Here is a 23663-nt window from a genome sequence, read left to right as displayed (position 1 = left end):
CAAAAAAATAAGAGAGCAGACGGAATGTTTTCCTTCCACCATTTTAATGGCAGTCACCCTGGCATTACCCTATGGACCCAGGGATGTCTGGTGACCTCCTTTTGAAAAACATTTGTCATACGGTAGTAATATGGAACATTTAGATTCAATGTGTTTAAGCTTTGGTATATATTCAGCCAGCAGTTGTAAAATGTGTTCTGGTTTTCTCTGTATCACGGCACCTAAATGTGTAATTCGTTTAAACATTTCATACAATGTTACGACCTGCAAAATGTTTTGCAATTTGTATTAGAGTTGTGCTTGAAATCCCACAGTGCATCTTTAAGCCTCATTTAAGCAACCCTCAATTGTTTTGTTGAGTAAACATATATGCTATGTGCTGAGAGAAGCCAAGGGGTTGGACAAGGTCATGAGTAATTGAGCGTTTTAAAGTGCAGGTTTACTGTATTTTCTAACATTATACCCCTCGTGCTGACAGTCTTGAAGCAATTTTAACCCATATTTGCTATGTTGAGATAAAAGTACAGAGACAGTTATGAATAATAGACAAGTTAACCCTTACATCCATGAAAGCCTGGAAGCAGTAGAATAGAAATAGAAAAGCAGTTGTATAGTCTATGTTTGTGAGATACTTAATGAATTGACAAAGCAAGGGCACAATTACATCATTATAACATTTAGATTTGAATGGAAACTGTAACTGAAATAATCATAATATTTAAAATGTTTAATACGTTTCTTAACTGTATAAGCTGGCACGGGAGGTTACAATATCAGACAAATACACAGCTACTTATTGAAAATGCAACAATTCTTTAACATTTAATAAGCCAGGTAGGGTGATGTCAAGTCCTAGAGGGAAATATGCTTTGATAAAGGTCAGCTGACTGAAGCTGAAATACTGTAAATTGATGATGAGTGACAGACTATGTCAAAATGTTCTATAGAGAAACATTTTGAATATTTTAGGATCAATCAATCGGACAAAATAAAATGGTAAGTCTATAAATCACTCAGAACTACAAGCTAAAGTTATTGACATCGCATAACTCTCTGAGCAAATTACAGTTTAGCAAATATTGCCCTGACACATTGGCTGTATTTGATTTCTGTCTTATTTTTTTAATTAATAACAAAATGGACAGAATGTATTAAGTTTCCCAGACGTTCTGTAGTGTACTTGGGAGGTCTAGAAAACAAATCATGCATCGAGGTATACTTTTTCTTGTACTTCATTCCCAGTGTTTATTGTGATTTTAGCAGTACAAAATAGCAATCTTGTTGGTTGGTCACTCGTCATCGTTCATCATGGCAAGGCAAACTACACAATCCCCAGTGTAAATTAAACATGCATTATTTTAATGTTGACAATGGATCCAGCTTCAAGCCATTTCATTTGCTCAAATTAGCTAGCTAGCATAACAATGAACAGAGTGCCTGAAGCAACAGTATAGCTGTCTGTCAATATTACCCCTGGCTGCACCTAGCTGTGCTGATGATGTGGTTTCCTGTCCACACAAGTACCAGTACTTTTTAAATGCTACTGATAGAATTGGCTCTACACTCCACCTGTACTTAGGCCATACCTGTAAGACCCAATCATACTTATTTTTATTCTGATCTTGCTCCTGAATAGACAGTATTCTCCTTAATGTTCATCCTTGAAATAACTGAAGACCCGTGCCTGACCTTAAACTCACAGTGCCACTCCCCACATTCAGATTATAGAGGTGTCTAGAGGCAGGTCTTGGTCTCCACATTCAGCTCTCGTGGGCTGTGATGTATCAGCGTGGCTTCACAGCGAATGGTGTGAATCTCAGTGCATATCTACCGTAAGGGGACAAGACCTCCTCGCTGCACCCAGTGGAACTGTGACGCACGGGGCCCACTGAAACGGTGTACATTTCCCGGTCTCTTCCCGACACCAATAAATCCATCAGCCCGAAGCCCCCGGGCGACGGTAAATACACAACTCAGTGACCGGGCCTATACGTCATCCGTGGCATTTGTGTGTCATGCATATTTCGGTATTGAGCACTGTCTGCCCCCCGGTGTGAAAGAGACGTCCCAGTCGATGATATTGCTTTTATTGGTCGTTATAAAGGCCTGCCCGTTGTACACCCTTGCCGCACGTGAAAGCCGAGAGCAGAGAACCCCTCAGATGGTCAGAGCGGCGGACTACGCCGTCGTGTTAATTCTGTGTGTTGCATCTCCACACGTTTGACCGCGCAGAATGAATGGGTGAAGAGCGTACATGTTGGCTCAGAGCTCCACAGGTGTCTGCACACCCGGTCCTAAACGTATGTGCTGCAGCCCCACGTGGGGACTCTGGAGGGTGGATGTTGACATGGTTAGGTTCTATGTACACTCACTGCAGGAAAACAGCCAACGCTGCTGCATGGACTCAGTGCTCTTCAAGCGCAGTTTAACCTGTCCTGGATGCATCTGGTTTGCCTTCTGAAAATACATTCATGCACGCATAGGCTACACACACAAGCCGGAATACATTAACAGACATGCACACGCACACACACACACACACACACACACACCAGCTCACACGTGCAAGAGAGATAAAGAGTGAACCATGAAAGATAGTGAGCTTGTGCGTGAGAGACAGCTTCAGCGAGAAAGGAAGAGAGGGAGTTGGAAGATAAATTCGGATGGGCCCGTGACGTGTCTGTCGAAAGCCCTCTCGTGACACGTTGACGTGTGGAAACGCTGCCTGCAGCTCCTAACTGATGCTGCGTGACTGCTGTAACATGTTAGCTCAGAGCCAGGCAGCACAATGTTTTCATTCAAATCCACAACTGACATTTGTGATGTCACCCCCTCATTTATACCATGGCAGATTAGCAAAGTTCGTGGTTAGGGATACATTTAAAGAACAAGGGATGAGGGGTTAGGCGGTTATCAACCACCATGGGATTCTGTAGGGATGATGGTATAGTTCTCCCAATTCAAATGTGACAGATATTGTACCATATTTAAAATGTTTATACACGTTTGTCCCAATTACCACATAGTGAAACGTTTCCATTACTTTTTGGAAATGACCCAAGCTTAAAGAATGTTTACTATCACCATGGTCACCATCTGGCCCAGAACCCTTTGCTCTGGATCCCATGACCCTCAGCTTTTTTGCATTCCGGGTATGCTCAGGTGGACATTCTACTCATAACTTCCTATTCCCAGTACCAAACATTCACTTCCTGTTTTGAAGGTCATGCCAGATTCCCAAAAGCTGACCTGACAATTCCTTACAGCTCTCATTAAATGCTTGGTTTGAACCAAAACATAGACAATAGGCTGGCTTATGTTTGAATTCCAGATGTTAAATCAGTGGTTATTCATGATCAAATCCATATTCTGTTAAAATTCCCTACTTGATCATAATGAATAGAACAATAGATTCACAACGTTAATCTACACTACAGTTTTTTTAAATCCTTTTTTTACTAGAGTGATTGTTGTTTCCATCAATTTGACCAAAAACAATTATCAAAATGAGCAAATGTATATCATTTTAAACATTCCTCTAGAGTAGCCTCAATTATTGTAATAAATGATATAAGCAAAATACGGTTTTGGCTCTCCCTAAACCAGCTGGGAAGTTACTACAATTAGGCACGGACGTAATCACAAATTTGACCCCAGAAGATTGCAAGTGGATGCAAATGTAGTAAAAAAATTATGAAATTAGTAAATAAAAAAACAAACACCTGAGTTTGTCTTATCTAGTGTATCTAGCGAAGAGCTCCTGAGTATTCTCCTAACCACTATGAGGGGAACTTGGGGACACAACTGGGAAACACTGATTTAAAATATTGCATATTGTGCATACCCACAACCTCCTTAACCCAACGAGCCGCCACAACACGTTGTGATGGTTTCTTCAGCTTTTTAAGCTCAACATAGCGTGTAATCGTGTACATCTTTAAAACTGGCTGGAGTGTTTAAGATTGACAGCGAGGAAAAATCAGTTTTCGAGGGAGAAAACTTAGTGGTTTGCCACAGTGATCTTCATTGGCACATAGACTCTCAGATTACAAAGCTCCCCATAACCAAGACATTTATAAAGATTTTTAAAAGTTGTTCAAAACACTCAGTCAATAATACACCTATATGCAACAATGAACAATGTTCATCGAATGACAAAAAAAGCATTACATCAGAAAAGGCAACAGTAAACATTTTGTCCCCCACATATGATGCTCCATCCTCTGGGCAAATAAGCGTAATTAAGTATTGCTATATCTGTATGATAACACTCACCTTTTACCCAAATCTGGCACTATCAGTTTTTGAGATATTAGCAAGACTTATTTCCCTGAGCATATCTGCCAAATGTCATCACTCTGTGTCAAACAGCTCAAGATACAGTATATAGACATCTAAATGTGGTTTTGATATGACTGTTCTTGCATAGTCTTGACAGTGTTTGAAATATAACAAATTGTGTTACAGTTTGGTCATCTATTACTGATTCACAGTGTCTACACAGCCCTTGAACCAAATTTTGTCATGTCAATGTCGGAATTTCACGCATCTTGACTTCTGTAGACCGTACTTGTTTTGGATTATTGTAAACCAAAGTTTTGTATATATATCACTGAGATAGTAGTCAAAGTCTGTCACTTTCATTGGGAAGCGTCAACAGCTAGAGTTGGGATTCTAACTTGTTCAATGTGTTGTTTTGGGATTTGCACCAAAGTTAGTGATTTGCATTTAGGCCAAAAGGTTTAATTTTAGTTTTCACAAATATTTTGCCACATGGCTACAGAATTATATTCAAAGTGGGCTTCCTGAAGGAATTGCTTTCTTCTTGCAGTTGCCATACAGCCAGATTTCTGGGACTTTTTTTCAGATTCACACATGCTATTAAGGCTTGAATGTTTCCAAAGGCATTGATCAGTATCCAGTTGGGAGAGGCGGTCTGAGCTAGGTAGGGTTTGGTGTTTCAATACACCTTCAACTTCTTAAAAAACATCTTTATCATGCTCCAATATTCAAGGCCTTTGAAATGTTTCTAGTGTTCATGGATATTGGCCCATCCAAAGCGCATCGCCAAGCATGATCTAGGAAACACAACAGGGTTAGCCAGAGATGGCGCTGTGCTAACATTGTCACAGCAAGCATTCCTCAGAGCAACCAAAGCACCTCTGGATAGAAACCTAACGATGCTGCTTGAACTCCAAGATAATTTTTAGTCTGGGTTGTAGACTGGGAGCTCGGTTTTAGACTGGTGGAGACTGGAAAAAAACAGGTGGAGGCTGAGTTGAAGACTGGTGAAGAGTGGGTTGATCACTGTTGGAGGTTGGTTTGAAGTCTAACGGAGGCTGGGTTTAAGTCTAGTGGAGGGTGGGTTGAAGACTAGTTGAGCCTGGGTTGAAGACTAGTGGAGGCTGGGTTGAAGACTAGTTGAGCCTGGGTTGAAGATTTGTGGAGGCTGAGTTGAAGACAAGTGGAGGTTGAGTTGAAGACTAGTTGAGGGTGGGTTAAAGTCTAGTTGAGGCTGGGTTGAAGTCTAGTGGAGGCTGGGTTGAAGATTAGTGGAGGCTGAGTTGAAGACAAGTGGAGGTTGAGTTGAAGTCTAGTTGAGGGTGGGTTGAAGTCTAGTGGAGGGTGGGTTGAAGTCTAGTGGAGGGTGGGTTGAAGTCTAGTGGAGGGTGGGTTGAAGTCTAGTTGAGGCTGGGTTAAAGACTAGTTGAGGCTGGGTTGAAGTCTAGTGGAGAATGGGTTGAAGACTAGTGGAGGCTGAGTTGAAGTCTAGTGGAGGGTGGGTTGAAGACTAGTGGAGGGTGGGTTGAAGTCTAGTGGAGGGTGGGTTGAAGTCTAGTGGAGGGTGGGTTGAAGACTAGTTGAGGCTGGGTTGAAGACTAGTGGAGGGTGGGTTGAAGACTAGTGGAGGGTGGGTTGAAGTCTAGTGGAGGGTGGGTTGAAGTCTAGTGGAGGGTGGGTTGAAGTCTAGTGGAGGGTGGGATGAAGACTAGTGGCGGGTGGGTTGAAGTCTAGTGGAGGGTGGGTTGAAGTCTAGTGGAGGGTGGGATGAAGACTAGTGGCGGGTGGGTTGAAGTCTAGTGGAGGGTGGGTTGAAGACTAGTGGCGGGTGGGTTGAAGAGGGTTTAAAGGCTGCAAAGGTGGGTGTCAATCATTGACAGCAAATTTTAAAGACTGGGTAGAAGGTGTATGGCTGATGTTGCTGGGTCAAGGGCTGATGAGATTCCTGTGGAATAGTGACCAAGACAGCTTCTAAGGTTAGGGCAGATGCTGAGTAGGAGACCAAAGAGTAATGGTAAGTATCTCTGGTTGCGTAACCGGTGGAATAAATGAGGTTGGGTGCATTTAGTGCCTCCATCCCCAAAACAAATAAAGAAGAGGATGAATAGAAGGATGGCTGAAGCCATGGTGAGAGGGGGAGCCACACTGCTAGAACGCTAATCGCCACCAGAGGGAACCATCACTGAAGGAAGGTGAAGGCTGTGTCCAAGCCAAGGTTGCAGCCTAAGGAAGCTGAACGAAAATCCTGGAAGAATGAATATGCTGCAGGGGACGTCATAATGGTCAACACAATAATGGTTAATGAAAGGTGGAAGGCATGATGGTACAACCTAATGCAATCTGATACAATAAATGGTCTCCCCTCAAGTCGGCTGTTAATAAGTCACTGGACAATATTTAAAAGTTGATTCTATAATGGAATATCTCAAACTATGCGCTTTTATCCATAATGACTTAACATAAAAACAAGGGGAAATACCATTTTGTGGGGAAAATGCTTCAACAGATGAAATTCGACCCCAAATGGCAATGATACCACATAGTAGACAAAGCAGTTGGTGCACTCAGTTGTTCTAAGTAACAACCGTGTTAAGATCAAGTGCTGTAGTCTACCAGGGATTGTTGATCAGCCGGGAAACAGATTCAATTCATTCATAAGCAGAGGAGGCCAGCAGATGCGTTGATGTGTTTGGGATGTGGGTTGGAAGAGGAACTTGAAAATGGTCAGTACATGTGTGGCAATGAATATTTTCCATGACCCGGCTTGGAAGAGAGGAATTTCTGGAAGACAAATAAGCTTGAGGAACTATTTTTTGAGAGGAACAAGGTAAATATATCAATTACAAGGTAAAAAAAGCCAACAAAATGAGGTGAGAAGACATCTAGTGAATGAGACCTGGTGGGACCACAAAATTCCCAGGCAACAATCACAGTAACTAGACTGAGTGAGTATATATTTGATTGGCGATAGGAGGAGCAGTAGATTAGTTGATTAGCAAGAGGGGAGGAAATTGTATGTAACTTGTATGGTTGTTGATTTTATGTTGTTTGATTGTGGAGAAGGGACCAGATGTGAAACTTTAACGTTTCACATACAGTGGGGAGAACAAGAATTTGATACACTGTAAATTGTGCAGGTTTTACTACTTACAAAGCATGTAGAGGTCTGTAATTTTTATCATAGGTACATTTCAACTGTGAGAGACGGAATCTAAAACAAACATCCAGAAAATCACATTGTATGATTTTTAAATAATTAATTTGCATTTTATTTCATGACATAAGTATTTGATCACCTACCAACCAGTAAGAATTCCAGCTCTCACAGACCTGTTAGTTTTTCTTTATGAAGCCCTCATGTTCTCCACTCATTACCTGTATTAACTGCACCTGTTTGAACTTGTTACCTGTATAAAAGACACCTGTCCACACACTCAATCAAACAGACTCCAACCTCTCCACAATGGCCAAGACCAGAGAGCGGTGAAAGGACATCAGGGATAAAATTGTAGACCTGCACAAGGCTGGGATGGGCTACAGGACAATAGGCAAGCAGCTTGGTGAGAAGGCAACAACTGTTGGCGCAATTATTAGAAAATGGAAGAAGTTCAAGATGACGGTCAATCTCCCTCGGTCTGGGGCTCCATGCAAGATCTCACCTCGTGGGGCATCAATGATCATGAGGAAGGTGAGGGATCAGCCCAGAACTACACGGGAGGACCTGGTCAATGACCTGAAAAGAGCTGGGACCACAGTCTCAAAGAAAACCATTACTAACACACTACGCTGTCATGGATTAAAATCCTACAGCGCACGCAAGGTCCCCCTGCTCAAGCCAGCGCATGTCCAGGCCCGTCTGAAATTTGCCAATTGCCATCTGGATGATCCAGAGGAGGAATGGGAGAAGGTCATGTGGTCTGATGAGACAAAAATAGAGCTTTTTGGTCTAAACTACACTCGCTGTGTTTTGAGGAAGAAGAAGGATGAGTACAACCCCAAGAACACCATCCCAACCGTGAAGCATGGAGGTGGAAACATCATTCTTTCGGGATGCTTTTCTGATAAGGGACAAGACGACTGCACCATATTGAGGGGAGGATGGATGGGGCCATGTATTACTTAAAAATCATACAATGTGATTTTCTGGATTTTTGTTTTAGATTCCGTCACTCACTGTTGAAGAGTACCTATGATTACAGACTTCTACATGCTTTGTAAGTAGGAAAACCTGCAAAATTGGCAGTGTATCAAATACACTCCCCACTGTAACACCATTAAGCATCCTGTTAAATAAATGCATGCAGGAATCTAGCCTACACTGCCCCTGACTGGAGATGATATGCACATACAGGCTGAGTTCTGAGAGAACTGTTAACATTGACTTCAAAACTCAAAATCAATACAATACATGTAAGGAGCAATGATGAAGCTCTGATGAAAAACAGTATTTTATACAGTATATATATATCCGCAGGATAATTTTTATGGCCTTTCATGGTTTTGTATTGTTCCTAGTGAAGACATTTTTAAAACATTCTTGGGAAATTGTGTAATTGTCTCCTGTGAACATCTGGCCAATATCCTTTAGGGTAAATTATAAAATGTGATTTGCAAAGGGCAGGGCTATTTAAACTAGCTATGAATTCATATTTGCTAATGGTTTGATAAAACATTGCATGCAAGAATGTAGCATTCCTGCTATATACACTCACCTAAAGGATTATTAGGAACACCTGTTCAATTTCTCATTAATGCAATTATCTAATCAACCAATCACATGGCAGTTGCTTCAATGCATTTAGGGGTGTAGTCCTGGTCAAGACAATCTCCTGAACTCCAAACTGAATGTCAGAATGGGAAAGAAAGGTGACTTAAGCAATTTTGAGCGTGGCATGGTTGTTGGTGCCAGACGGGCCGGTCTGAGTATTTCACAATCTGCTCAGTTACTGGGATTTTCATGCACAACCATTTCTAGGGTTTACAAAGAATGGTGTGAAAAGGGAAAAACATCCAGTATGCGGCAGTCCTGTGGGCGAAAATGCCTTGTTGATGCTAGAGGTCAGAGGAGAATGGGCCGACTGATTCAAGCTGATAGAAGAGCAACTTTGACTGAAATAACCACTTGTTACAACCGAGTGCAGCAAAGCATTTGTGAAGCCACAACACACCCAACCTTGAGGCGGATGGGCTACAACAGCAGAAGACCCCACCGGGCACCACTCATCTCCACTACAAATATGAAAAAGAGGCTACAATTTGCACAAGCTCACCAAAATTGGACAGTTGAAGACTGGAAGAATGTTGCCTGGTCTGATGAGTCTCGATTTCTGTTGAGACATTCAGATGGTAGAGTCAGAATTTGGCGTAAACAGAATGAGAACATGGATCAATCATGCCTTGTTACCACTGTGCAGGCTGGTGGTGGTGGTGTAATGGTGTGGGGGATGTTTTCTTGGCACACTTTAGGACTCTTAGTGCCAATTGGGCATCGTTTAAATGCCACGGCCTACCTGAGCATTGTTTCTGACCATGTCCATCCCTTTATCACCAGCATGTACCCATCCTCTGATGGCTACTTCCAGCAGGATATTGCACCATGTCCCAAAGCTCGAATCATTTCAAATTGGTTTCTTGAACATGACATTGAGTGAAATGGCCCCCACAGTCACCAGATCTCAACCCAATAGAGTATCTTTGGGATGTGGTGGAACGGGAGCTTCGTGCCCTGGATGTGCATCCCACAAATCTCCATTAACTGCAAGATGCTATCCTATCAATATGGGCCAACATTTCTAAAGAATGCTTTCAGCACCTTGTTGAATCAATGCCATGTAGAATTAAGGCAGTTCTGAAGGCAAAAGGGGGTCAAACACAGTATTAGTATGGTGTTCCTAATGATCCTTTAGGTGAGTGTACTTGCTATGAGATAAAAACAGTCTTACTTCCTGATGGTGATTTATGGTCATAATAAATATTCAAAGGCTACTTCTATATTTCCATTATATGCACATTTACAAAGCCTTGCCCAATTACCATAGGCCTGTTGTCAAGAGCTTTAGAAATTCACAATTACATTTAAAATGTATACTAAGGAGTAAACTGTTACCAAAATTAACACTGCTATTAAGTGAGTAAATGTGGTTACCTGGACCAGTTTGTATCTTGAAACCAACATTTGTTAATCAAGTGTGCAGCACACTAGTACAGGTTTTTTGTGAAATAGACAAAAATTGCTTCTATCACATGCCTTTCTTCCAACACCTGAAGAAAATCGTGAAGAAAAGCCTTTTTGTGCATTTTTTATGAAAACCTTCAAGATCGGATTTGTGCCTGTCAGAAATGAGTGTTGGACAGAGATCAAGTGAGGACCGGATCTCTCTTTTATGTGTTCCGAACCCGAGGTAGAAATTAGGAATTGCATTCTGTCAGTGAAATCCCAGAAGGAACTGAGCTTTTTCTTGGTAAATAATTTGAAAATGCCCAAAATAAATTATAAAAGCGTAACAAAATAATCATAAAATACATAAAATGAATGGGAAACTCAAAGCCCAAACAACCATGTGTTTTACTGTAACTGATTTGTATTGCTTTAATGTATTTTTTCTCCTCAGAAACAGGTAAGCCATGACAGTATAATGCAAATGAAAAAACACAAGACCCTTCTATACATCCTTAGCACATTCACACATTCAGGTAAGTCCCATACAGATCTCCTCCACACAGCTGTACACAAAAATACATTCCTTTTTCATTAATTAACACTGACTGACAACAGCGGTCATGTAGCTTGAAATGTTGAGGATTATTTTAAACAAACATACCAGCGAATAAAGAATAAATAAGAAGAGAATAAATAAACCATGTTACTTTTGAGGAGATCTCTAGCTATAAGTAGTAGCTAAAATTGAACAGCTCTGAAGAATCGACGAAATGTTGCCTTTCATCACAGACATTCATATGAAATTATATGAAGTCATTTTTTGCTTGCTTGCATCTGTTTTTATAGTTGTGTTATTCCATGTATAAGTGCCTTGTTTTTCTAATTGGGGTAACACTACTTAATTCCATTCAGCTGCTATGGAAAGAGAAAGACAGGGAGAAAGAATGAGAGAGAGACAGAGAGAGAGAAACATCTGGTAGATAAGCTATCATGGTGGTGTTAGTGTGATGTAGGTCTGCATATTTAACGACAGCAAATCACATTAATGACAATATGAATTCATTCAGCTTAGCATCACAATTATCTTGGAAAAGGTAAAACATGTAGACACCCTCAAAGTCATATGGTTGAATCTTTGGCAAATCATAATATCGTAAAGATGGGTGCACGTTATTTGTTACATATTGCATTTAATGTTGGCTTATAAATTCAACGTCCTCATGCTTCCCTTCTTTATAAAAGTTTGATATTTTTTAAGAACACTTCCTATTCTCATAATATGGCGAATCCATATTAAGTGCTGACCCTAGAACTGCCAACCTTTGCCATGTGACTCATATGATAAGTCTATAAACCTTTTCACTGGGTTATGGCAATGTTTAAGACAAACATTAACATTATGTTATGGTACACCACCTGGACTGCTTTGTCCATGCATTTTTGCTGTTAAAATCATACAGTATGCTTTCATCCCATACATGCCTCACCTCAATCTCTGAGAATGCAAAACAAGAATCATGACTATCTGGAACAAACACACAAGTACAGAGTAATGTACACCATATATATTCAAAAGCCTTTTAAAATCTTCCGACTTTGAAATCGTTAGCCAAAATAAGTTTTTTTTCCCTCGACCCTTTAGATATTCTTCTTTATGTAGACTGTACAATATGTATATATGAGTTATCATGGAGGAACAAAGCAACAAAAATAAATATTTTTTTTTAGCTATGTCACCTTTCAAATTAATATATCTATATACATGTCCTGTCAATAATTTTTCCTTTCGTTTACGGAAGATAGGTGAATGGTGTGTTTGAAAAGCAGGCATTTCCACACAGTGTGACAGACGACCTCTATGTTTTATCTAAAGGCATCTAGATGCAAATTCACCTCGTGTTAAAACAGTTAGACAAGACCTTGCATGGTACAAGGAAACCCCCGTTTCAGGATGGAAGAAAAAAATAAAAAGAGTTAAAATATTGCATCTCACCGCTGAGTAACTACTTCAACGAAAGGTCATCAAATGGTTCTCGCTTCGTTTTTTTTGACTCCCGAGAACGATACAAAAAAATGGTGTATAATATCATGCATTCTCTGACAGGTCAGACAACCGTAGTGTTCTTGTCTTAGGGTTAAAGTGTTTAGAGCACACAGCGTAGAATGGACGTTTTGGAGATGTGAACGCAGCTTAGAGAGAGGGTGCAATTGGACTAAAACATGCAGGACAGTGCATAGGGCCCAGGGCTCGGACCAGCCCCGGCATTCATTTCCAGTGTGTTCAGTAGCAGTGTCTTTGAGCAGCGGGCAGGTGATGATCTGTCTTATCAAAGCAGGATTTAGTTGAATAATCTCCGCCATTGTGTGTACAGGAGGTCCCAGTCTAAAGCTAAACTCAGAACCAGGTGGGACAGCTGTAGATTCACCAAATACCTCCCCCGCAGGCTTGAGAAACTGATCTCCGTCAGTCCGATTAATCAGTGCGCTCCAGGATTTGACTGTGCATGTCTGGACCTAAAGTAAGTGATGAGTGTTGTGAGAAGTTCGACCTGTTATGTGAAAACGGTTTCTTTTTCTTTTTTTTCCGCGGTTGAGCCCTTTCCTACATACAACAGTCCCGGAAAATGTCCACTTGAGGGATCACAAATGACTTGAGTGGAAGGAATAAGGACCAAGCTTAAAGATCGAGCTAACATGCAAAATCTCTTATAAGGTATTATTTTGTAAGAAGCCATTGCGGCTAAGTTTTTTTTTTCAAAGACAGAAGAAAGTTCACAAAGAAAGCATTCTTTCTATTTCTATTTGTCTGTTTCATATCAACAGTCCCATCATAAAAAACAATGAAGAAAACATACAATGCCTTACACTGACCATCTAATAATTATGTATTTGTTTTGATGGTTACCTTTGGTAAATCCAAAAACCTGATGAATGCCAGTGTCCTTTTCTCCCACTGAACTTTGCTTGACTCCTCTAGACTTTTGTTAACTTAGCACACAGCTCCTCCTCATCCACAGGTACCCCATGGAAACATCTTCCTCCACCAGCCTCGATTTACGTCATCACTATTTCCACTCCAGCTGCAACTTCCTCTGATACCATTTTGGAGAACTTCCAAGTCCTTCAAACATAAAATCTCAAATCTCATAGAATAAAGCAAAGAGAAAAGAGTCAAACAAAAAGTATGGCAAAATAGAATAAAATACAATCAAAAATCGAACGTGAAAAATAACATCCTTTTGCGAGAGAAAAAATACAGTTATAATAATCAACATGGCTGGCGGTGGTAGGTCGTCCTCATCGCTTCATGACTTTGGAGACAAAGCTGACGATGGCTGAAGCAGGCTGGTCGAGATCCAGCTCGGCAAAAAGGTGGGTCACGTTGTCCGTTGTGCTTCCTTGTTTACGTGCCACGAAACCAAAAAGCCTGAAGTTTGACAGGAAAGAAAAGGCCTGTTTAGAGTATGCAGGAAATGTTTGAAGATGTAATATATTTGGAGGCCCATGTGGATAATGGGCGTTACTATGCCATCTCTTTAACTAGCTGCGTCGAGACAAGTAGAGCGACACCGTCTTTGAGACTTACTTTGCAGTTCCGCCTCCTTCCTTACTCCACCTGTGAAGACAAGATATGGACAATCTTTCAGTAGATTATTTTCACTGTTGTAGCATGCAAGAAAGATCGTGTCTCAAACACTTACTTCCTGTCCTGGGGGTCGATGTCACAGTAAGTAACAGAGTTGATAGGGTAGTGCCGGCGGAAGAAAATTCTAGAGCAGGAAACAGAAGTTAGCATTGGAAATCCCAGAAGTTGTCAGCTAACTGAATTATAAGAAAACAACAGTACAGTAAGATATACTAATGTGGTGGTCATTTAGCTAACGACTGCCCTGCCCACGCAGTTACTGACTGACTGTTTTTCTCAGTCCAGATGTTTACAAACAAACTGTATAATTAACATATCTTTAGGTGCTTTCTAAAAGCTGGACACGTTATTCTAATTACATATGTATTTTTGAATTATTTTTGAATGGCTAATCACAAAACATTGGCTATGGTCTTGTTGCCAGTATTTTATCAGGGATTCTTAAAATGCGTCTCTAACAGTGGGTGTAGTGGGCTCCGGTTTCCATGGTTACTACTCACTTCCTCTGGCTGTCAGTGAGGGTGATGCCTTGCGACGACACTTTGAAGTGGACGGTGGTTGCCGCTGGCAATGGGTTGACGGCCAGTGTCTCGCTGATCGCCTTGGCAATGGCCTGAGGCCCGGTCAGAGACTCCATGTCAACTGAGTTGATATAAAGAACGTTGCATGCTGGGCGAAAAAAACACAACATATATTAATCAGCTGGCGCTGAAGATAAATGGGTGAGTTCAACTATTTAAATCCTCCAATTAGTGCAATAATTTGAATACGTTTGTCAGTGTGTTGAAAAACATATCACATCAAGAGCTGAACGTACATTAGTGGCTTCACACCCACCTTTCAGATATAATCAGTTAGAAATTCTCACTTTGTTGATTTGTTTGTACAAAGTGCTATGCAAGAGAATATAACGCGTCCAATCCAAGTTTAAACCCTAAAAAAAAAGCTGCAGAGCATAAGACCTACTGAAAGACTATAAAAAGTCCTTCACAGTTGAAAAACAGCAACATAACGAGCAAATACGTGAGAAAGCAGGCATGGCATAACAGTGAGAGGAAAGCTTCTGTGGGGACCGTGCAAGCCTAGCATATCCGTCTGGGGATTGTGGAGACAAAGAGGGTTAAAATGCTGAAATAAAACCAAAAACACACTCCAGTATTTACCATGGCTCTCTTCTGGGACTTTTTGCTCTGTTACTGCAATATAACAAGGGGTCAGAGCATGAGGAAAGAAACCAAACCAATGTAGTAAATGAAAACGTGTGTATTTGTAATTATGTAGCAACTAAATAGTAAGCACACTAGGAAACGAAAACAGAATTTGACTAAATACTCTTCTGTTTTTGTCTTAGCCTATGCTGTTGCACTTAAATTCTTGAAATGGAGAGGGATACATTATGAGAGCAAACAGAACGGGCTGAATTGCGAAAGGTGTCATTTATCCTTACCCGCCCCTTGTTTCACCAGGTCAGCCACTGTGTCAGTGGGAGTGGCCAACTCCTGGGCCTCCTCATTGGGGTCTTTGGTGGGGATCATGAGCTTGCAGGGCAGAGCCAGAGGGGTCATGGAGTGTTGGTACACCAGGGCAGACAGGCACCCTGCACACAAACACGTTATTGGCAGGTATGCTCAGAAACACCTTTAGACTGTGAGCGTGCGTGCGAGACTCACCGAAGTACGGCTCATTGGGACAGCCCTTCAGACGCACGCCTTTGGGGCTCGTCTCGATCAGGAAGTGCCTCACCAGCTCGCTCGTGATGTCACCGACTGAAAAAAGAGCAAAACTAAAATTAAAAATCGTTGACACTTAAAAAACCCAAATGTTTTACACCTAATAGGTTTGGTTTATGGTGATCCAACGACTGACGACTAGCTGACAGATCTAGATAACGGCGAGTTGGAGTTGCATTGTTAGATTTCAGTGCAGCCTTTGTGTTATTGACTATAAACTGTCAATGGAAAAAGGCACCTGTTATGGTTGTACATCCACTGCCATCATACAGTTGGAGTCACTAATCCAATAGAAAGTGCTCTTCAGTTAAAGCTTTCCGAATGTCCGAGATGTACAGTGTGGTGTCCCTCAGGGCAGCTGCTTTGGCCTGTTACTGTTCTCTATTTTTACAAACAGCTTGCTAGTCTTACAAGAAGCTAGAGTGGTAATGTATCCTAAAGACTCCACACATTCAACATATCATAAATCACGTTACGTTATCACCGAACCTATGCCTATCCCGACCTGATTTTGATGTCCGTCTGCCTGTACATTGTATTTTGCCTGTTTAAATGAACTTAGCCAGAGCTTCAAATGACTGCCCCTTGAGTCTGAATTCCGAGCCTTGACATTGTATTGGCAAACTTGTTATGAAGACGGGGAACATAGTTTGTCTGTTGTAAAGTGATTGAAAATAATGTGAGGCTATGTGGTTCTACAAATGTATGTTTTACTTTGGTTTTTATTACATTTTGTGTGGAAGGGTAGCTGTTTCTTCCAAATAAACAAGAAATAGAATGGCTAAATAAGGTCTACTGTACCTTTCTTGTTTGCCTGGGCCGTGGGAGGGGGGCAGGCCACCTTCATGGCCAAACCATAGGCCCCTCTGAAGGAGTGACTGTCCCGGATGACAAAGGCTCCAGGCTCCCTGTCCTTCAGCAGACTAATAGCTTGCTCTCTGGAGATATCTGGCTTGTACCAGAACTTAGACGTGTCCTGGACAAACTTCACATTCAGCCGAATGTCTGGACTCTGGTCTGTAGGACAAAATAATAGGACCAGTGACAATTGGTACATACATTTACAATAATGACAATTAACGTATTTATTTCCCTCGAAATAACCAATGATGGACTCAAACATCCAGGGCCGTTTACAGGCATAAGCAACATTAAGCGGTCGCTTAGGACCCCTGGTCGCTAGGCAGCCCCTGACCGTTAAGAACCGGTAGAGTAGGGGGCCCTTAATCAAAAGTTGCTTAAGACCCCCAAAAGGCTAGAGCAGGCTTTGCAAACATCTATAGGCTGTGCGAGAGCAACCATAGTGGCACGTTTGGGATTGTATCTTTCTTCTCACCGTAGATGGAGAATTTTGAGAGGTCTGTTAGAGTATTAGAGCCGGACGCGCTGGGCGTGCCACTGGGTAAGGTGGAGGTGATGTTTTTCCCATCCAGGGTACCGTACGACAGCCCCCCACCGGACCTCTCACCGCTTGGCATCCGCCTCTTCTCTGGAAGCATTGGCTGGGGCGACACAGGGAACGATGGCGTAGGTGCCGCCCCCTGTCTGTCGTCGGGGGTGACGTGGCCGCTGGACATCGGGTGGCGCCCCATCAAAGGGCTAGGAGGGATGCCGGTGGTTCTGGAACCTCTCGGGTGGACCACAGGGCTACCGGGGACTTGATCCCTGTTTCCATTGGACGACGCGGGGTGGCGAGCCAAACCTGGACCGGCCTGGCTGCCCAGGCGCCGTTGGAGGGCGGGGCTTGGCGGTGTGTTGGTGGCCACCGTCCGATGGAGGGTGTTGGGGCTTCCAGGGACCATGTGGAGGGGGCCCACGATGCTGACCTGGCAACCCTCGGGGGAGGGGGGCCCGCAAGACGAGGCAGGCGTGTGCTGAGCGCTCTCCGATTGGTGGGAGATGAAGCCGGAGTCAGCCAAGGGCCGAACCGAGGAACCTGTCCTTGCACTGCGGAGAAACGGAGAAAACACTGACCTGTAACCTAGGAATTCTTCATTCAATTCGAAGCCAATTCATGTCTGGATTAACCAAACTCAATTAACCCAGACAGATGGTGGGTAATGTACAGTACTCACCCGTCCGGACTGTGAATAGGGCTACTGGAAGTTTGGGGAGCGTTAAAGAGATGTCCACCATAACTACCACCGTCTGAAGCAAAAACACACACGCATTTGATTATTAAGTTTGTTAGCAGCCGTAGTTTTCCCAGTAGGGCTAAACAAGGTGCTGTGCTGTTTGGAGGAAACAGAGTGAAAGTGGTGATATCTAGGGAGGTCATTCCAAAAACAGAAACGAAAAGAAACAACCGCAAGTGAGACTGAGTGTGATTAAAACAGATGCAAATTTGAGACACAGATGCATAAAACAGGCCCATTTAAAAGGCTGACAACCAACTATAGATGTGATACCTTTCCCACGCCAACAGTGACACATTCATAGCATTCACGGTTCAGCAACTCCCCTGGCTGGTGGAAAATTGGGACGCATCGGTTACCCAATAACATTTAAGAAGAGGCGGGGCTAAACCACTGATAGTCAATCAAAACAGAAGGTTTTGCGGCTGTAACCTGTATAATGGGACTGTATTATTTATTTAGGGATGAGGAACGGAGAAGGTAGAGCAAAACCAAGACGCCGCAACAAGGTCCTCCAGTCAAAAACAGGGGTTGGTCGAACATGGTGGACCAGGAAGGGTTAGGGGAGGCCGGCATGACAGGGATGAGGGGTTGTTTGCCATTGAAACACCCTTACCTTGCTCCCCATCACTTAAAGATTCAGAGTCTGACAGGAGGAAAGAAAGAGACGGAAGATAAGATGGGGGTTGAAGGAGGGGTAAGAAAGACAGGAGAGACTGTTGAAAGACAAGTAAGAAACCAAGAGAAGCAGCGTAGAAGCAATTGAGTGAAATACGAAGAACCTAAATGGGAAAGATATACAGTGGGGAGAACAAGTATTTGATACACTGCTGATTTTGCAGGTTTTCCTACTTACAAAGCATGTAGAGGTCTGTAATTTTTATCATAGGTACTCATAGAGACTGAATCTCAAACAAGAATCCAGAAAATCACATTGTATGATTTTTAAATAATGAATTACCATTTTATTGCATGACATAAGTATTTGATCACCTACCAACCAGTAGGAATTCCGGCTCTCACAGACCTGTTAGTTTTTCTTTAAGAAGCCCTCCTGTTCTCCACTCATTATCTGTATTAACTGCACCTGTTTGAACTTGTTACCTGTATAAAAGACACATGTCCACACACTCAATCAAACAGACTCCAACCTCTCCACAATGGCCAAGACCAGAGAGCTGTGTAAGGACATCAGGGATAAAATTGTAGACCTGCACAAGGCTGGGATGGGCTACAGGACAATAGGCAAGCAGCTTGGTGAGAAGGCAACAACTGTTGGCGCAATTATTAGAAAATGGAAGAAGTTCAAGATGATGGTCAATCTCCCTCGGTCTGGGGCTCCATGCAAGATCTCACCTCGTGGGGCATCAATGATCACGAGGAAGGTGAGGGATCAGCCCAGAACTACACGGCAGGACCTGGTCAATGACCTGAAGAGAGCTGGGACCACAGTCTCAAAGAAAACCATTAGTAACACACTACGTCATCACGGATTAAAATCCTACAGCGCACGCCAGTTCCCCCTGCTCAAGCCAGCGCATGTCCAGGCCCGTCTGAAGTTTGCCAATGACCATCTGGATGATCCAGAGGAGGAATGGGAGAAGGTCATGTGGTCTGATGAGACAAAAATAGAGCTTTTTGGTCTAAACTCCACTCGCTGTGTTTGGAGGAAGAAGAGGGATGGGTACAACCCCAAGAACACCATCCCAAACCGTGAAGCATGGAGGTGGAAACATCATTCTTTGGGGATGCTTTTCTGCAAAGGGGACAGGACGACTGCACCGTATTGAGGGGAGGATGGATGGGGCCATGTATCGCGAGATCTTGGCCAACAACCTCCTTCCCTCAGTAGGAGCATTGAAGATGGTCTTCCAGCATAACAACGACCCGAAACACACAGCCTGGGCAACTAAGGAGTGGCTCCGTAAGAAGCATCTCAAGGTCTTGGAGTAGCCTAGTCAGTCTCTAGACCTGAACCCAATAGAAAATCTTTGGAGGGAGCTGAAAGTCCGTGTTGCCCAGCGACAGCCGGAATCCTGAAGGATCTGGAGAAGGTCTGTATGGAGGAGTGGGCCAAAATCCCTGCTGCAGTGTGTGCAAACCTGGTCAAGAACTACAGGAAACGTATGATCTCTGTTATTGCAAACAAAGGTTTCTGTACCAAATATTAGGTTCTGCTTTTCTGATGTATCAAATACTTATGTCATGCAATACAATGCAAATCAATTACTTAAAAATCATACAATATGATTTTCTGGATTTTTGCTGTAGATTCCGTCACTCACAGTTGAGGAGTACCTATGATAAAAATTACAGACCTCTACATGCTTTGTAAGTGGGATAACCTGCAATATCAGCAGTGTATCAAATCCTTGTTCTCCCCACTGTATGTGTGTGTGTGTGTGTGTGTACTGACCTGATCCACAGTGGAGCATGTCTGATGGATTGTGGGGCTTCAGTCCTAGAGCAGGAGGGCTTTTGGCCAAGCCCAGAGGGGAACAGGCTGGAGAGAGAAAGAGAGGTAGAAACTGTTAAACGGAGGAAGAGAATATCAGAGAATGATAAGAGATAGAGACAAAGAGAGATTAACATCTACGTAGAGAGACAGCGACAGTGAGAGATAGGAGATATACAACAAGATATTGAGGGAAAGAAAGACCAAACCGAACTCTCAACGTCGGCCTACAATACGTCCAAGCAGATACAGAAATACGCACAGAGATTCAAAGAACAAACAGACTACGACAACAGCAGAACAAGGTTGACGGTGAATGATGACACCTACAGTACGAAGAGCCCCGGCCATGCAAGAGTTTGGGACACAGCATGCAGAAACAACACCGAACAGACACACTTCCAAACACTAATGAACCACTGACACGGACAGGGAACCAATGGCAGCATCCCGAACGTCAATCAGCGACCACTGAGAGGTCCTGTGTTGGGAAGGTCACGGACACGATGGATACATGCCAGGGCTGACCACCAGTCCCTTTCTATAAAGGCCGGTTCATGAAATGAGTTGAAATTCCAGCGGTTTGCCCGCGCCGGAATACAATTAGCCTACGGTCGTGGGGTGGACTCGACGGGACATTGAGAAGTAATCCGGAAATTCCATGCATCCTCCACTTACCAAAGAACCCCAAATCAATTCTTTGTCTTTTTGAAAGTTAGCGCCTCCCGAAAAAGGCACGAAGGGGCGATGGGAGACGAGTGCAGAGTGGTATATGGAGTATGGTATCGGGGACTTCTGGGGGCCTCAGAGTGGGTCCTTACTTCAACTACAGTGCTAGTCCCCACTGCTGGAACAGGGAGACCTAAACCTGGCTGGTCCCAAACAAGCCCAAAGCAATCTATCTAGTAAAACGATCATGTTGTCAAGCAGAAAGATAAAGAGAGATAACAGTTTGTATCTCTGTTATCTCCGGTGTGTCGAGCAGCAATCTATGGTCTAATTTCACTTGAATCATTTAAAGAAACTACAGTCTATTATTCTCTATTGGTTTCTATTCCCTTTTTAATTATTTTCCAAGAGCAAATACATTTGCAATTGAGTCTCACAAGAGAAATAATCTAATTTGGGAAATCCACCACTACTGATTAGTCCCAATCAAGACACTCAACAAAGCAACATTACATTAAGAACAGTACACCTGGCACTGTCCAAATCAGTTCAGGATAACTCCTTATTTAATACAAAGCAGCGGAGAAGGATGCATCTTAAAAGGATCAGAACTCAGCCACCATCTGCTATCGTATTAATGTTATATTCATTCAACATATTTAATGTTAATTACAGTTTTCTAATATTTTTTTCTGGGGCACTCAACTAAGGCAGGGCTGCCCAAACATGTTCCTGGAGAGATACTGTCTAGTAAGTTCTCTCTCTAACCCAAATTTGAATAATTACCTCCACGAAAAGCTAAATGAGATTAGTCACAACTGGGGTTGGAGGGGGAACCTACAGGACGGTAGATCTCCAGGAAACCGGGTCGGGCGTCCTCCGGACTAGGGTCTAAGGGAGCCCCCTGTCTGCAGGGAGGTGAACTTACACATGTTGAAATAAGGGGTCTGAGGTGAGACAGGGAAGGCAGGAGTCAGGGGGTAGACCTCACCGCCGCCGCTGAGCGTAGGACTGACAGCAGCACCAGCGTCAACGTCATCCTCATACGCCGCCAAGTAGCTGTGCATGGGGCCCTGGAGTGAAGGGACACAACACACACACACACAGAACACACGCACGTCACGTATCACGCACACACACACGCACGCAGCCAGACGGGCGACGAAACAAACCCAAATGGACATGGAGAAAGCGCACGTGTGGAGGGAACGCAAACGCCACGGTAAAATGCACACAAAAAGACGAAGGCACAGATATACATATGGGCAGAGGCCAGTAACATAGAGACACACAGAAAAAAAAGTCCACGTAGACAGACGTATGCAGACACGCCCACACACACACGCACGCACGCCCACACACACACAGACACGGTTACTCTCAAAGTGAAACGACAAAACCCTCAATGAATGGGAGAACATTTTCAAGCTGATACAGACTGAAGAGCCTGCAGCCTGCGGCTGGAAAGGGGAAAAGCCCTCTACCTCTCTGGGTCTTCCTCCAGGGTTGAGATTATGGACGTCTGAGGAATGGACAGGGGAGCGCAGCGGCGCCCCCGTGTGGCACAGAGGGTCTCCGTGTCCGCTTTGGTACTGCCCCTCACTGGTGGTCCGACGGCGGACAGTCTCCTGAGCCTCCTCCGGCGAAATGCCACGGGAACGCATCCCTGGAACGCCAGAAAACGAAATACCGGACATTTCCCATTAGGTTTCAGGAATGTATCTGGGAAAAACACTTAAGGGTTGATGTAAATAGGGAATCCTTAACTAGATTTGGGAACATACGATGCCTTTGGGAATTCAGACCCCTTCACCCTCTCTAAATTGGTTGTCATTATAGGGTATCTTAATTAGACTCACAATCAATTATCAATTGCGTACATAACAGAGAAAATCTGGAGAAAGTGACATTGAATACGTCCCAAAGGCACTGTAACTACAATGTATATCCCAGGTTTAAAACACAATGAATTTCAACCTCTGATGTGCTAATTGCAAGAGTAATGTTGTAGATAGAAAGAGAGAGAGAGAGAGAGAGAAAGAGAAATGTTATAAGCACTGGTGAGGACAAATTGTGAGGAGAAGGAAGAAGACAAGTGGAGGTAAAGGACAACAGAAAGAAGGAAAGGGAGTGAGAGATGGGGAGGGGGTCTGTCCACAAACCAGAGAAGGAATAGGATCGACGGTGGTCAGGCTGTGGTGTGGTGGTAATGCTATCACTGATGCCACGAATACGAGCGTTGTACTCTGCTCACAGTGAGTGGTGGGAGGACAGGAGGAAGAGGAGGAAGGAGGTGAAGAGGCAGATGCAATGGCGTGAAGGGGTGGTCCAATAAAGAGGAATGGGTGGACAGAACAAAAGACAGAAGCACAAAAAAGAGAAATAATGAATGAAGTAAAATTAAAAGAAATCAGTGTCAGAAACAGCGGACTGCAAAAGGGACGTGAATATAAATGACATGAGAAATTGGAGCTGGGTTAGAACAACAAACCTCTACCTAATGGGACTGCACCAGAAATTAAGAGACAGCTAAACCACACATCAATACTCAAGGAGAACAAAAAGAAGTACTGAAAGAGGCCACTTG

The 23663-nt window shown here is 43.2% G+C and overlaps 1 protein-coding gene across 18 annotated transcripts in view; it reads right to left on the bottom strand.

Annotated features, from left to right (window-relative positions):
* Window positions 1–10842: 10842 nt before the first annotated feature.
* LOC105023728 (tensin) overlaps window positions 10843–23663 on the bottom strand; it is a 134836-nt gene continuing 122015 nt past the window's right edge. For 12 of the 18 annotated variants that reach the window (XM_034289541.1, XM_034289543.1, XM_034289544.1 and 9 more), the window contains 15 exons: window positions 23239–23322; window positions 22561–22742; window positions 22005–22149; window positions 20369–20455; window positions 18569–18598; window positions 17893–17965; window positions 17154–17764; window positions 16619–16834; window positions 15758–15853; window positions 15535–15684; window positions 15251–15283; window positions 14588–14756; window positions 14143–14211; window positions 14028–14057; window positions 10843–13868 (listed from right to left, as the gene is read on the bottom strand). In XM_034289541.1, the coding sequence (XP_034145432.1) occupies window positions 13739–13868; window positions 14028–14057; window positions 14143–14211; window positions 14588–14756; window positions 15251–15283; window positions 15535–15684; window positions 15758–15853; window positions 16619–16834; window positions 17154–17764; window positions 17893–17965; window positions 18569–18598; window positions 20369–20455; window positions 22005–22149; window positions 22561–22742; window positions 23239–23322 (2105 nt within the window). In that variant the 3' untranslated portion in view covers window positions 10843–13738. Of the gene's footprint in view, window positions 13869–14027; window positions 14058–14142; window positions 14212–14587; window positions 14757–15250; window positions 15284–15534; window positions 15685–15757; window positions 15854–16618; window positions 16835–17153; window positions 17765–17892; window positions 17966–18568; window positions 18599–20368; window positions 20456–22004; window positions 22150–22560; window positions 22752–23238; window positions 23323–23663 lie in introns of all 18 variants that reach the window. The other 6 variants (XM_034289546.1, XM_020042348.2, XM_034289549.1 and 3 more) reach the window with 5 other exon arrangements.

The sequence above is a fragment of the Esox lucius genome, chromosome 22, assembly GCF_011004845.1.
Source record: "Esox lucius isolate fEsoLuc1 chromosome 22, fEsoLuc1.pri, whole genome shotgun sequence".
Taxonomy (NCBI): Eukaryota; Metazoa; Chordata; class Actinopteri; order Esociformes; family Esocidae; genus Esox; species Esox lucius.
Note: the sequence above shows the minus strand (reverse complement) of the source record. Positions and strands in the feature narration are given on the sequence as shown.